This window comes from Nanorana parkeri, unplaced genomic scaffold (genome assembly GCF_000935625.1).
Source record: "Nanorana parkeri isolate BGI_ZX_2015 unplaced genomic scaffold, ASM93562v1 scaffold236, whole genome shotgun sequence".
Classification (NCBI taxonomy): domain Eukaryota; kingdom Metazoa; phylum Chordata; class Amphibia; order Anura; family Dicroglossidae; genus Nanorana; species Nanorana parkeri.
This window is the reverse complement of record NW_017306504.1, coordinates 1,396,975-1,413,220: the sequence shown is the minus strand read 5'-3', so window position 1 is coordinate 1,413,220 and position 16,246 is coordinate 1,396,975. Positions and strand designations below refer to the sequence as shown.

The 16,246-nt window shown below is 37.6% G+C and overlaps 1 protein-coding gene across 1 annotated transcript in view; it reads left to right on the top strand.

The window, feature by feature from the left end:
* Positions 1-16,246, top strand: part of AGBL1 (ATP/GTP binding protein like 1) — a 465,946-nt gene that overhangs the window by 84,975 nt on the left and 364,725 nt on the right. Inside the window, 3 exon segments of the mRNA XM_018556368.1 lie at positions 508-656; positions 2,408-2,495; positions 13,391-13,529. Of these exon segments, the coding sequence (XP_018411870.1) occupies positions 508-656; positions 2,408-2,495; positions 13,391-13,529 (376 nt within the window).

The following is a 16,246-nucleotide window of genomic DNA, read 5'->3' as shown; positions in this document are numbered from 1 at the left end:
GCCCATGCCCAATACCTATAGTCCTTGTGTCAAAGTTCTTACCACATAAGTATTCGGGTGCCAGTACATAGATTTGCATCATTTTTGGATAAACACAGTATGCCATGTTCTAACAAATGTGAATGTAAACAAAAACATCTCAAAAATCTCTAAAATCTCTAAAAAACTGAATACATGTTGCATTTGCTTTTGTACTTCTTTTTATTTTTAGATCTATGATTGGATTGTCATGTTTAAGTGTATACAGTATTTCATTTTTACTGTACAAATATAACCTCTAGGATTTACATCCAGTAAAAGAGTCAGGCTTGAAAATACTTGCAAATTTGTCCTATTTGTTCTTGCCTATCTTAAAAACTGGCTTTATTTTGATCTCTTCATATACCTACTTTGTTCTCTATCTAGATGTCAATCACCCGTTGCAATAAAACTTCAACAACACCAAATTGTAAAATGAAAAATCTCATTATAATAAATGTAGTCTCACCACATTTATTTATATTTTAGGTTTGAATATGACCTAATTGTGAATGCAGATATCAACAGTGATCAACATCATCAATGGTTCTACTTTGAAGTCAGTGCAATGAAAGCTAATGTCCCATACCGCTTCAATGTCATAAACTGTGAAAAATCTAACAGCCAGTTTAATTATGGTAGGTACTTATGCAAATTATTTTGCTTTATGTACATTACACTCTGATGTGTGCACTTTGCGCTTCTTTTGCACTGCCCCTTCTGCTCATTTAGAAAGTTTCTAGGTCTGTTTCGATACCCTTATTAATCCCTGCAGTTAACAGGGACAAACGGATGGTATGGAATCTTGGCTTCCAAAATCCCTTGGATAGAATCTGCAAAAATGTCAAAAGTGTGTCAGTCATTTACGAACAGAAACTAAAAACAAGCTCAGTCATGAAGGGGTTAAGAGAATGTCGTAACTTTCTGATGGATAAAATACAAAATATGCCTCTCCCTGACATTTTCCTATTTCCTTTTAGCTTGCATTGGTCTCTCATACTTTATCATGGCCCTTTTCTCTCCCTCGCTAGTTTCATCAATCCCTGATGAAATGCAAGGACTCCACTTCTGGTTGCTGCTACATTATGTGGATTATCTGCACCCCATGTCCTATCCCTAAGAAGGAAAGTCATTTATTCTGTGATTTACAGGGAATTTCTTCAGAATGTTAAACTGATCTAATCAGCTCAAGACAGATTCAAGCACCCCTGATTCTGTGTATACCTATCTTTACCTGGAATAAGCAGACTGCTATTTATCCGAAGATGATTTGTTTTTCTGTGCTAAGAACTAGTTAGATTATAGCAAACGTCTGAGAAATGATCCTGTGGAATCAAGTATTCCAATTTTTATAAATAGACTTTCATGCTAACATATTGTTTATCCTGCCTTACTGTGTAAGTGTTGACTGCAATTTCTGTAAAATAATTGAGCATACCGAAGAATTACATAAGAGGTCATATTTCTTGTTAAAACTCAAAAGAAAAACAACATGTCACTGTCCTAACTATTTGTAATGCAAAAAAATGTTCTTCATTTCATTTAATTAATTAGTCTAACAGTCAAAGTACATTTTGTGTTTACTGAAAATAGTCAGCCTGTGATCAGGTCTAATTATTATAATTAGTAGTGACTGGAGAATATGAGGAAAAAGTTACTCTCTTGAGAATTAACATTGCAACAAATAAACATTAAATATGTCAGTATTATGTATTGTCACTGAATGGCTTAGCCTGTCTAGCTGAAATTATTGTTTTCAATAAGAGTTACCAACAAGCTTTTACTTTCTTATCACACCATACTACTTGTCATAATGGGCACGTAAATGCAGCGTTTGCTGAAAATGGTATTGTGTATATATTTTTCCTGTTTTTTTGTGTGCCATAAATGTAATATTACATATTAAATATATCACAGTTTTGTTTTAAAATGGGGCAAAACATACTGGCAAACCGCTGTATACATATCCTGCAAATCTGACAAAAAAATGTAAAGTCAACTAATGTGTTCAAAATAAATAATATGACAATATGAAGGAAGTGGATACATATAGTATACTATACAGTCTCAACCTGTATTTCTATTTTAGGTAAATGCCACACTCCCCAACTCTAGCCCTTGTTGCCAGTGGGGCAAACCCAAAGGAACAACTCAAGGAGGGCACCCAGAAAAACTTACTAACACACTGCTTTGATTAAACAATTTTAATATCACATATAAACCAGAGATGGTTCTGAGTAAGAGGGTTGTGTCCAGTGAATGGATGGAGTTTAGGGTGACTTGTGTATCCACGGTCTTCAGTTATGTGAATTTAACCTTTTCTAAACAGTTCTATGGATACTAAAAAAATATGTATGTGGAGTGATAAAATGTTCATCCTTTTACATAGGTATGCAGCCTGTTATGTACTCTGTGAAGGAAGCTCTCAATGGAAAGCCTTATTGGTTGAGAACTGGCTCAGACATTTGTTATTACAAGTAGGTTGTCATTGATTATACAAATGTTTTCATTCTTTTTACCGTATGCCTTTATAATGCGTAATGCTGAGTACTTAGATCTCTACTATTTGATTGAGAGCCATACACAATTACTAATTTGTTAGGTACTTCTGCCCACCATCTGGTACTGCCGTGTGTCTTCCTGCACTCCATACTCCCTTAGCATGTCCTAGAATGTGAAGACTAGCTTTATTTATCTCCTAAGTGGACCCATGCACATGAATGGCAGGATGTGCACCCACCTTAGTATCTGCACACTTTGATTGGTGTACGCTCATTTAAAGCTAATGTAAAAGATACATTAATCAATGGAGCATTGTATTCATTAATATATAATTTAATGTAGTTTTAAAATGTAAGCAATGTAAGTAACTGACCCTGACTTGGTATCAGCTTCTTGCAATCCCATGTACAGCAGACCTCAAACTGGGAGAAAGTGAAGCAGCATAGAGAGCAAGTCAGGTGTGCTCCAGTGCTCATGTGCTAGCAAGAAACAATGTTATAGGAGGAGAGGGCAGAGTGACAGATACATGAGCTTTTACTGTGCTTTTCCTCCTTTCACTGTCCAATCACAGGCCAGGGGAGGGACAAGACCCATATAAATTATTTAAACTCTTACCCTGCCTGACAGGGCTTCACTGTCTGGCAGAGTTGCGTAAATCTTAGAACTGAATGGACAAACATACAAATCTTTTGACAGGTAAAAAAGTTCCCATATACAGTATATATACCATCTTTGTGTTTAGCTGCTTGCCTGGAGATCAGCTTTAAAAAAGGGCAATACAATACATAGCCTGCTTGACAGTTGAAGTGTTTAGTTGGCTAATGAGTTTGATTCTGTTTGCTATTTCAGGCTGATTTATTTACTGACTCTGCTGCCCTGATGTGGCTCAAACTCCAACTTCCCTGATCTTTATGTAACTACTTACCTTAATTTTGTACTGTGTTTTGGCTTCTACACTGGACTTCCATGTCCTTGGCAAAAACCTAAGATACCAAAGAACTACATTAAAATGGTCAGACTGTCCTGTTTCGGCACAATTATCTAAACTAGGCACTTCAGCCTAGCCATAAAGTCCTCTGGACACCTCATTATTCAATCATGCATTGCAGCACTTCCAGAAGTTAGATTCTGTAGATGTTGTGCACATCAGTAGATTTCATAGAGTGAGAGTTAGCAGACAACCCTTACATGTGACAAGCTTTGGTGTGCAATAATACATTAGAGACAAGAAATCAGCTTCTATTTTAGCACTTTTATATCCCTTCCTGATTGGTCACTATGCACTAATGCACACTATTTCCATTTGCAGAATGTTTCTGAATAAGCCCATAGCTTCTATTTAGAGGTGGGATGTATTTTGATTAATTAAATGTGTGCATAAGTTCAGATAACTTGAACCTTGTCTTGAGTCTCCTACAGGGACCAATGTCAAATAATTTAGCCAATATATGTCATGATTTTAGCTGAAAAAAATGTTATGAAGCACCAATACAGGGATGGTATACTCTAAATGGATAATAAAACAGAAAGCCTTTCATAAAATGTGCTAAGTCATCTATTCCCTGTAATATACATAGTGTATGAAGTGTGCAAGTTGCATCGCAGTGCATTTAGCCTCATCTCTCTTCAGTGCTAGTAATTAGTGACATATGTCATCAGATATGGCTGGTTTTAAAATGCTTACTTGACAAAATTATTTATACACATGACTAAAAGTCTCTCAATCAGGCAGCTTTCTAAAATGCTGAGACCAATTCATTTTTATAGCAAGCATAATAACGGAACCTATAAGACAGTGTGGTTAATTTTGGATGAAATGGTAAATTATGCCCACTGCTGCATGTGTTATAGAACAATTATAGCTGTATGGGTTTAGAGGAACTTGTGATAAAGATATATGTGGTATTGATTACATAGTTCGAAAGAGGTTGGCATGGCTGGGAAAAAATAAACCACAGAAGCATAGTCTAGGCAGTAATATGTGAAAGGTGAATGTACTGCAGTCTTCTGGAGCCAGTATGGCAATAATCAATTAGTTTAAGATGGGTAAGTTTCATATTGCCCTATGATTGGCATAATATATCTTATAGCTATCCCTGGATGGCATGTTGTCCAATTGAGAGATTTATTGAACGGAAACCTGTCATTAGAGAAATAGGGAGGACTCAATTGTTGATCACTTTCGGAAAATACTAGTTGTCTGGCATTTTTCAGTGAAGGACCTGGAAAAAGTGTGCAAGTAAGTGTTAAGTAAAAATGCCCTTTTTGCAGACATGTTGTCAGTCAGTAAATGATGCAGGAATTAATAAAACCCTTGCATTAGCATGAAAGCCAGGCATTTTCAGAGATAGAGGGCAGCACATTATCTTATAACTGGTTTCTTCAACTTTATTTAAAAAAAAATAACTGCAGTGTTTGTGGGATGCAGATTAGAAACTCCAACACAGCCGTAGAAGTAAATATTGAGCCATAGAGACCTCGATGTACGGCTGATTTCAGCCGATATACGGCTGAAATCAGCCGTACCAGCCTGAAGTGAATAGTTCGGCTCACTTCACTTCTGATCGGTCATTCACTCGGCTGCCCTCGGCAGCTTTGTGAATAGACCCCCCAGTCTTGCAGCATATGCAAAATAGTGTTGTGTTTCTGCAAGTACTAAACGCTGTTTGATTATTTGTATATTTGTAAAGTATTAGGTCAGTTGAAGAATTAGGAAGGGGAGTTGCAGGGTAAAGGTAAGGGAATGATTGGGGCGGGGTGCACTGGAAGCTTTGGAATAGGGAGGTTTCAACCCCTGGAGTGAGAGCAGTGATTGCTACAGTTAGCTTTGCACGTCACTGGGCTTTGTGTATTTTATTCATGGGGACCAAAAACATTTTTTGCTTATTATGGGTAACAATGGGTCAGTTTTTTATTGATCATGATGCCATGCCTCCCAATACTGGAAATTCTTAATTCCAGTTAATCTAAAACTGGTAGGGTATCCTATTCACGGAGGGAAGACGGGGCATCTAATTATGTCTAATACTGGAAAGTGAGGTAAAAGGAGTCTCCACAGTATTTGGTTGAATCCCAAATTGTTAAGGCTTCTTTCATGGCAGGGCACAATAAACAAGGAGATCACTACTGGGTCACAGTCTATTGCGTCTATTAGGACACACAGGTTTCCTTTTTGAAATGCAGTAGGGTGAGGTATGGTACATGTGCTTCATTGTAATAATTTGCATATATGCCAATTTCTAGACCTCCTCTAAATTTACAGCTGAGTAGGTTAGGCAGTATCCATATCAATGAGGAGATTGCTGCTGGGTCACAGTTTATTACGTCCATTGGGACCCACAGAGGATTTTTCTTTTTGTAATTCAGTGGCTCTAAGCTTCTAGGAGGGCATTAAGTCTACAATTGAGAGTTAAGATGGATATCTAGGTAGGGTAGATTGTCTTTCCAACCAAAGGTAAAGTTTTGCAGTATTGAACTTTTCCCGATTCCTGTAAGGCATTCAAAGCCATGGATTTGGAGGGGTTTGCTTTAAGGCCTGAGATTGCCACAAACCTGCCCAGGGTTTACAGTAGGCAAAGGAGTGAAATATGGGGTAAAGTGATATTAAAGAGAATGTTGTCAGCAAATAGTCATTTTGTTGTCTAGACTGGCTGTCTTTATGCCCTTTCTATCTTTAGGCTGTCGCAAATGTTGAGCCAAAGGCTCAAAAGTGTTAGGACAAAAAGTAGCAATAATAATGAACATTACTAGTGTATGCTCCTACCTAATTTGAAATTGGTCATCATGTATCAACATGGCTGTCAGAACCAGATGAAAAGCCCAGAGCACGGTTTCAAAGTTTTCCTTAATTCCCATATTTTAGAGTGTATAATGCATAGATGGTTAGGAGAGCGTGTCAAAAGATTTTCTCCATATCAACTGACAGTAATAAAATTTCTGGGCAAAGTGGGTAAAATTGAGTTTTTTTGTGGATATTATTTTCTGCTTGCCTGGAAGGAATGGATGAAGTTTGGTTACAATGTTAGAGGTAGCATTTTGACCCAGTTTAGTATCCAATGTTTAAATAGGACTGGCTCCAAATGTATATCTCATTTGAATACTTAAGGGATAAAGTTACCAAATCATATTGTATGTGGTGCTTTCATTAGTGTGCATCATTTGCTAAGGTTTACCAAAAAATATATTTTTTGTTCACTAAGGGAATTTGACATAGGGGTGGGTTGAACATTCCTGTTCATGTCAACAGAGAGTGAAGGGAAGAAGAGATGGACTGCAATGCAGAGACTGCTGGTGTCACATACAGTATCTATGGCTGAACAATAGTGACTGAGGAAATTTTTTTTGCCTGCCTCCATTATTGCTCCAAACAGTGTATGGCCAGCAGATTCGAGAACCTCTCACACACATAAGATAATCTCAAGATTTGGTAGAAATATTGACAAAGAAACAGGGGGATGTAACCATGTATCCATTGTTTTGCCACAATGATGTCCATTTAATGTAAACTTTAGATTTTCATTTTAATGTTGCTTATTTAAATTACTGTACAACCTAAACAATACAACCTGTGGAACACATTGCTTTAACTAATACTAGAATTTATTTAATAACTTTTTTAACTATGTACAGGTGTGTGTTTTCTCCCATGTGAATGGCAATTTGGAAAGGCACAGTTTCCATAAGTGCAGCTAATGTGTAAAAGTTTTTATATTCGGAGTTGCTGCAAGTAACTATTAGCATCTGTTTGTCTTTTTTAGCCTTTTCCTTTTTTTATTGCTTTAGCAGCAGCACTGAATAAGTAACTCCAAGACTGCTCAAGAGATGACATAAAACTAAAATTACAGCTTTCACACTTCCTACCACAGTTCATTTTGTTCTCTGGTACAACAGAGATGATACAATTTATCAGACAACTTTCGCACAATACTCTTACAACCAAGGAGGTTAGAAAACAGCATAATTGGTGCTGTGTGAGAAATTGCCTTGAAATGTGCTAGTGGGTACAATCTAGTTTAATGGTTATTTGCAAAGTGAACGTAATGGCTGGTCTCATATTCAAAGAAAATTGTGCTTCCTGACAGAAGAATGTTCATGAACAGGTGTTAGTATTTACCTCATTTCTGGAGCAGAGGTTCCAACAAAGGAGTCATGTACTTCTTTTCTCACTTGAAACACAGAGTGACATTTCTACTAATAACTAAACACATCCACCAAAATAGTGGCCATGTTTTTAGGATTTAAATTTCACACACCATGACAGTACATTGGTTGAAAGAAAGACATACCTACCCAATCTAGATTTACTGTTTGTATGATAGCAGCTGTTTTGTTCTAAGATAAGTGTTACTGTATTCAAAGGCAACCATTGCAAACAATATTGTATTCTGATAGCTATATGTTGTGAATATATGTAACGATAATATTCGGTATTCTAAATCCTTTATTTTACTTGCCTTAATTCATATTGTTCTCCGTGTTTACCTGCAGATGTTGTTTGTTATTTCACAAAACTGTGAAATAACAAACAAAAACAAAGTACTCATATACTAAATTATATAACTGCATTTATTAAATTAAACCTTTTCATTCCCAAAGTCAGTGAACATAGTGGTGTCTTCTGAATCCTCTCTATCAGCAGTTTTTCAATGGACTACTTCTTTATAGACATGTAAATTCTGTTTCTTTCCTAATGGATATTCATACAAATGTTGTTAAAGGCAGGCATTCGAATGCATCTGAATTTCCGAATTCAAAAGTGTCCAAATGCAAACGTCTCCAAATGTACGTTTAACGAAAATTCAGATCCCTCCGCATTTTATTCAAAACTAAATTAAACATGTAACTGTTCTCTGGCTAATCAGATTTTTTTTTTTGGCTGTTTGCATTACAGGCACGGTCCCGTGACTTCATGTTGTGGAGTAGAGAGTTGATAAGAGCAGTAGGAGAGTGTAAAATGACCAATAAAACCCCCCAAAATAATTGTTAATTTATAATTAAAGAACCCTATCTGACTAGATCCAAAAAGAAAAATTGGATGTACGGCTGATTTCAGCCAATATACGGCTGAAATCAGCCGTACAAGCCTGAAGTGAATAGCCGAACAGTGTTCAGCTCACTTCACTTTGGGTAGGTGGTTCACTCGGCTGCCTACGGCAGCTTTGTGAATAGACCCCTAAATGATTTTGTGCGGGGGTTGCATGTCTACTTTTTTATGCTGTACATTAATGTGCAATGAGTAAAGCAGACCCTTCATTTGAATGGACTGCCTAATGCACCAGAAAGGCACCATAAATGGTGCATGTACCATTTATGGAAGTGGACCACATGTTAGTGCGTTGTCATGCATTGCACTGTGCTGCAACACACATCCTTCAGCAAGGTACATTCTGAATGGCACCTCATTGCACCAACACATGTAATATGCCTTGCCACATGTTGCGGTAATGGGTACATTACCACAGCTCAGTGGTGTGATTGGGCAATAATACATGCAGCCTAAGCTGACTATAGTCTTAAAAGTAGCAGGTATGCTTTGGTTACAGAAGAGGCTTACCAGCTGGATAGCAAGTTTCTTCAAAATGTACACTGAGATGCACATGTGCAGCTCTGTACAATTTTGCCATGAGTTTCACATCACCAGAGAGTAAAGAGCAGCTGACTTTAGTTCTGCTTTAGTAGTGTGGCTATTGATATGCAAATCTAGACTTTTTGTACAAAGTTAAAGTTTTGCTGTATTGACTGAAGGGTTTTCAATACCAGGGAGACGTTTATAAGCATGGATTTGGAGAGGTTTGTTTTAAGGCCTGAAATTGCTACAAACTTGTCCAGGATTTAGAGTAGGTAATTGGGGGGAATAGTGCCATGTCAATGGTGACAGCATTAGGATTAGTGCCCCACCATTGATGTCAGTGGGAGGAATAGTGCCCTACCAATGGTGTCAGTTGAAGGAATTGTACCTCATCATTGAGGGCAGTGGGAGGAAATGTATCCTGTTCTTGTTGTCAGAGAGAGGAAAAGTACCCCAAAGGCTGGTTAAAGGCTAGCAAAGCACTGCATCCGGCCAGCAGGCTGTACTTTGGAGACCACTGCTTTTAACTGACCAAAGACATTATATGGCATAGGTAGGGAATCCTCCCAAAATCAAAGACTGCAATTTTCAAAATGTTGGTATTTTTAGTTTTCTAAAAATCTATGTCTTCCTGCATTGTTGGTAAATATTGAGGGGCCTCCAACCCTAACACAATCCACAAAAAACATACTTCAAATCTGCTGGGATTTGTTGAAGGGCATGGTCTTGACAAAATATGAGTTTGGGTGGTAGGTCTTGAGTGAGTGCATTTTGGTAAATAGGTACATTTTATAAATTAGTGCATTTTGGAGAAGAGGTAAAACATATAACGAGCAAGCTGGAAAAGTTTAAATATGAAGGATTTTGGACGAAAGTGATGTGCTTTTGGACAAACATAGTAAACCCAGCTGCCAAACAGGAACAAATAGTCAGAAGGGGAGTAAATATGTTGGTCTCTATAACATTATCATATGATTTTTATAGGACTCATTGCATTTTTTTATGAATAAAATTCACATAAATATACCAAAACAACTATAAATTGTTGAACATGAGATATTTGTGAACTGACAAATTATCCAAGTGAAAAAAACAGTCTTTTATAAATAGGTTGAATAACTGCTGAACAAAAATTTACTAAAATAAGTGTCCTGCACAGCTATTGGACCCTATATAAATACCTCCCTAAACCATTTTATTCAAGTGCTCCTGTTTAAGTTCTGGTTAACATACTATAGATGAAGTAATGTTACTATGTGGTGTGTCCTAATGTCTGTGGAATTCTAATGTGAACTGTTGACTGTTTCCAAAGGTATTCCACAAGTACCACTAACAGGGTCATTCACAAAAGGGTGAAGAGTTTGGAGAAGGCAGGAGAAGTGAACAAACTAGGCCAATATAGCTGAACTGGAAAACTTCTCCAATTTAGCTCACTTTCCAGTTCAGTTATGTTGTCCTAGATTGTTCACTTCTCCTGCCTTCTCCAAACCCTTCACCCTTTTGTGAATAGGTCTGTAAGAGTTTGTTCGGATGAGCAATGAGCCGTGTCAGGCAGATGCAGCTCATCATCCCACATTTTCACACTTTAGCAAACATTTGACAAGCTCCATTTATTTGTATGATAAATGCGGCTGTTATCTACACCTAGCATGGGTAAGCACTCTACAAGCCATCAGTCCAAAAATATGTTGTAACGTATATGCTTACTGATCTTCTGTCCTGTGCAGCACACAGAAGGCTGTCACTCCCTCTCCTCTTACTGCTACCTCTTTACTGCTAGGCATTTATAATGCTGTCTTACTCTACATTGAGGTCCTTATTGTGTCTATCCCTTGTGCTGGAAAATTCTGACCATTTGTTTGCAAATATATTACAAACAGTACCTTTTGCAATTGATCTATGTCCTACACTATCCCTGTATATGCTGTTATCTGCTGGAGCACTTACCTATGTCATGTGGCAGATCTATTCATCATGAATGAGACCCAACAGTACAATTATCTAGATAGGAACACAGGAGTGTTGATTTATAAGATTTAAAAAAAAGAGTTATTTCATACGTATTTCTGTGGAGAGGTCTGAAAAGCAGAGACAGATATTTTATATTTAATAACTATTTATTTAAATTAACTTCCAAGTTTAAACACAATACACACATTTACCAGCTAGCCAGAAAAAAACAAAAAACAAAAACAAACGTACATTGTTTCATAAATTTGCATGTAAAACAGGGGTTCAGTGACATACATTTGCAAATGTACTTGAAAGCCACACTGCCTCATCAAGGCCCTTTTGTGAGGTTTGGTCCCTAAGTTTAACCTATACTTTAACCTAATTCCCTAACTTGAATCTTTGTGTGCTTCCATTTTGGAACATATATAGCAGTGAATAGATTAAAGGCAAGAATGCATGGAGGTATCCCATTCCCACTTAAAGGCACAGGGACACAGCACAAGCACAGCACAGCACAATGGCAGATGAAGACCTCCAGTGTACTCTCGCACCAAATCTGGCAAGGAAAACAAAAATGACAACTGCTCCAATCAATTTAAAACTAACTTTTTAAAGCAAGGTGCACAATAAAGGGGTTTTACCAGTAAGAGAATTGCCATTTCCATTATTTTTAGTTCCAGTGACAGTAGTCCTCAGGACAATAAGAGGGCAGTTTTTCCTGAAATTATCACAGACAAAAATAAAAATCTGACAAGGGTTCTAACCCTTCACCACTCTATCCAAATCTAAATAAAGCTGAACAGAGCAGGAACTGCTGAGCAGATTTAATAATTAACCAAAAATAAGGTTGCAACCCCAGAAATGCTACTTAATGGAAACCTATACCAAGAAATACATGCAGACTAACTTTGTAAGAAAATGCAAGTGAAGTAAAAACTGCTTCTTGACACACTTGTTACTAGTCATTGACTCAAAACGTATTGAAGCTGTAAGAAAAGCATGAGGGCCTGCTAAATTGCATTTGCAGAATGGCAGCCTACATATTTCCCTCAGTCCAGGTTTCCACATGTGTTCTATGTCAATTCATCCAATGCAGTCATCATAACAGAACAAGTAGATATGACATTGACACATTGAAATTGCAATTTGTATGGATACAATATGTGTTTCAGTCAAATTTTCTTACATTATGATTGTGAAATTTTTAATTTTGATACTGATTCACCAAAATACATAGGATTGTACAATATGCACTGGTGCTTTGAGTTAAAGTGACTACTAAACTTTAATAGTGTCACTTAAACTGACACTATTAAAAATGCATTCAAGGACCCTAACTATGAACAAAACTGTATCTTATTTGTGTATCACTCAGATGTAGATCCTCAAACCATCTCTGAATTGGTGCTGACACTGTCCTTCTGGAGGGTGTTTTTTTTAATTCCCCATAGTCCCTGTGTTTGTTGTAAAGTATTTACTGCTCCAAGCTCACTCATGTGATGGACTACAATCTCATGTTTAGTTTACTAATTTGTACTGAGATTGTAGTCCATCACAGGAGCGAGCTTGAAAGGCGACTACTTTACAACACACACAGGGACCATGCGGAACAAAAGTAGCCACCCTCCAGAAGGAAGGACAGTGTCAGTGATGACTGAGGATCTACAGCTGAGTGATACACAAATAAGTTACATTTTTGCTAATAGGGTACTTGAATGCATTTTAAGGTTAAACTCCTGAATTCAGTGTCACTTTAAAACATATTTAAAAATCTTTATTTTCACCCGGTGATCTGGCCAGTAACACACTTTCAGACTTAGAGTGTCTCCACTCTATGGAGCAGCAACAGAGCGACCCCATGGACAGCAGCATTGTCACCCTGTGGAGAGGATAGTATTAGAAGTACCAGCAGATTTAGATGGAGTTGGTTAAAATTAAAGCTATCACTTTTTAAGCAGTTGCAGCAACAGTTTTTCTACTTTCCTTTGGGATAAACGTTTTACATAAATGAATAAAAGTTCACTGTCAGTGTTAGATGGTTTGTCTCAACCCTCTATCTGCTACTTTTGCTGGACAGCTTGTTCTGTTAAAGGAAGTTGAAAATTACAGACTTCCTGATAGGATCACCAGGTGCCGAAAAAGAAAAAAAGCCTAAAAAACTCTGAAGCACCCACTTCATCTAAGAATTTATGATCTGCAATGTCCTATTACAATTTTGCTTTTGGGCTGAGATATGCTTTGAGCAGCCGGATCCTTGATAACCAGTCTGAACGTTGATCACATCTCTCACAAGAACAGGTGAGGGGTGCTCTAATATAAACTGATTATTTGACTGTTTTCTTCTCCTAGAAATGCATTTTGTTATCGGGCATGTGAGGCAAAGAAAAGAAGAAGATACTATACTTTAACATTTACAGTGAAGTTTCCCCACTACGATGACGTCTGCTACTTGGCTTATCATTACCCCTACACTTACTCAGCACTTATGGTAAGCTCAGGTGGCCATGCTGGCACATGATTTGCAGAAGAAATGCCCAGTCTGACTAGATATACATTAGATAATCTCTAACTTTACTAGAGGATGTTAGTACAGTTCAAAAATAACTAAAACACAAACCAATATTAACTGCCTTTCAGTTCTAAAGTGGAATTCCAGGTATATGTAGACAAGTCGTCTTAGGGCGTGTTCACATCATCTCCAGGCCAGATCTGAATGCGTGGCCATGAGCATTTTTTATGCATTCCTGTGCGTTCCAGTGCATTGTTTGTCTCAATTGTCTTTCTAGTGCATTCCAGTGTCTTTGGGCGTGTTTGCAAGTGTTTTGGCATGTTCCAGACCGGAGGAAATAGTGCATGCAGTACTTTTGAAAAAAAATTCTGGAACTGAATGCAATAGGAATACAATAGGAATTCATGGGGATGCATTTTTTGAGCAGACTAAAAAAAATATTCTGGTCTGGATCTGGTTCGGACATGGTATGAATGGGCCCTTAAAGTAAACCTTTCCTCAATGAAATATGTAGGCTATCACTGATGATCTTCTTACTTCTGGCTTCAATATGCTGAGTCCCTACCCCAGAACAGACATGCAAATAAGGACTTCTGTCATTATTTTGACTTTGCTAAACTGCTTTATTGTTCTGGGTCAGCAACTTAGTATTGAACACAGTGGGTCAGGATAACAGCCAGCCAAGCAACTAGTATTCTCAGATGGAGGTCAACAATGGTAACTCCCATATTTTGTTTAGGGAAGGTCTCAATTAAAGTGACACTAAACTCAGGAGATAAATCTATAAATATATTTAAGTACCTTAACTATTAACAAAAATGTATCTTATTTGTGTATCACTCGGCTGTAGATCCTCAAATCATCTCTGAATTGGTGCTGACCCTGTCCTTCCTTCTGGAGGGTGGCTACTTTTGTTCCCCATGGTCCTTATGTGTGTTCTAAAGTAGCCACAGCTCCAAGCTCGCTCCTGTGATGGACTACAATCTCACATTTCGTTTACTAATAAGTATTAAGATTGTAGTCACAGGAGCAAGCTTTGTATTTACAACACACACAGGGACCATGGGGAACAAAAGCAGTCACCTTCCAGAAGGAAGGACAGTGTCTGCATGAATTCAGAGATGATTTGAGGATCTACAGTCGAGTGATAGACAAATAAGCTAAATTTTTGTTAATAGTTAGGGTACTTTTTTTAAAGTTTAACACCTGTGTTTAGTGTCACCTTAAGGGTTTAAGGGGCAATCAGGTTGATATTTTTAATGCGAGCCGTAATCAATGATAAAGGCACCTTGGTTTCCATGAACTTCCTGTTAATTACTAAATCACAAGGGACATCACAGTCTCCAACAGCTGTGGATCTATGGCTTGGAGAAGCAAGGAAGGATGAGTGGGGGCAGAGAGCAGGGGAATGACTTGTCTTGCTGTACCTGTGTGTTTGTGGAGAAACACATACACAAGGGTGGCTCTCCTGCAAGGGAAAAGAGCTACCACTTAAAAAGGATACCAGGGGACCAGCTGATTCTGCAGGAAGCTAAAACTTTTAAACATCAAGAAGCAGCATCCATTGTAAGTGATTCAATCATCATTTCACATAGCTTAAAAAAAACTTTTGACTTTTTTATCACTTTAATTACATTTTTGTTCTTGTGTTTAGATACACTTTGACATGTCCAGATTTTCCCAATAAAATAGCAAATCCTAACTTTCTGACTACCTGAACTCACATTGCTAGGCTATGTTTAGCTAAGGATGTATAACTGTTAGCTATTTGGCAGTCAGAGTCCTGTAGCCTGTGTAGTGCTTTGGCCAACGTGTGGATAACCTGTCTCATGACAGGCTCATCATCTATGTTGCTTAGTCTGGGAGGTGATCTGAATAAGACATAGGCTGAAACCTATTTCTCTACTCAGATATGATGTGCTATAGTAAGACTGCACAAATCAATATGTCAGTATACATCTGTTTCACCACTACCAGCATAAGGATGAGAAGCGTTTCCTTGTTATTGCTGGAAGCCCTGGCATGTATGCTCTAGATTTATTCTCCTGACAGTAAACTGATATCGTGTTTTCACCGTTTTAAATACTTAGTGCTTAGTACCAGGAATGTCCAACTTCAGATGACATTTCTATTGTTCAGATTATCAGCCTTATCCAATAACATACTTTATTATTTATTTCAACTTTTTTATTATTAAAAGTATTTTTTTTTAAGTGTTAGTATTTTACAACATGTGATAAACCGAGACTTATTCTTATATTCAGATTGTATTTAAAAGAGAACTATGGGGTAAGTGTTTTTCCCATAGTTCTCTTTAGGGTCACAGGAGGACATATACTAGCCTCCTCCCGTGACCCAAAGCTCAACATGTCGCAGGCTATTTTCACGATATTCAAACAAAGTCGCTGGTGCCTAAGTTCATTTTCAAAGGGTAGATACACTGCGATTCTTCACAGGAGGGCAACACTGAAGACAACCTTCTCCAAGTTAGCAGATGGGCAGCTGCTGGAAACTGCTGTGTGCATTGTGATCTTGTACTAGACAGGAAGTTCAGGGAAGCTGAGCTGAAAGAGTTGGAGGCAGCTGTTTGGAAACATGATGACTGTAAGTGTATAACACAAAATACTTTGCTGGGCAATGCACATTTATTAGATCTGGAGTTATTATTGCAAAAAAGTTTGAGAGTTTAATACTGC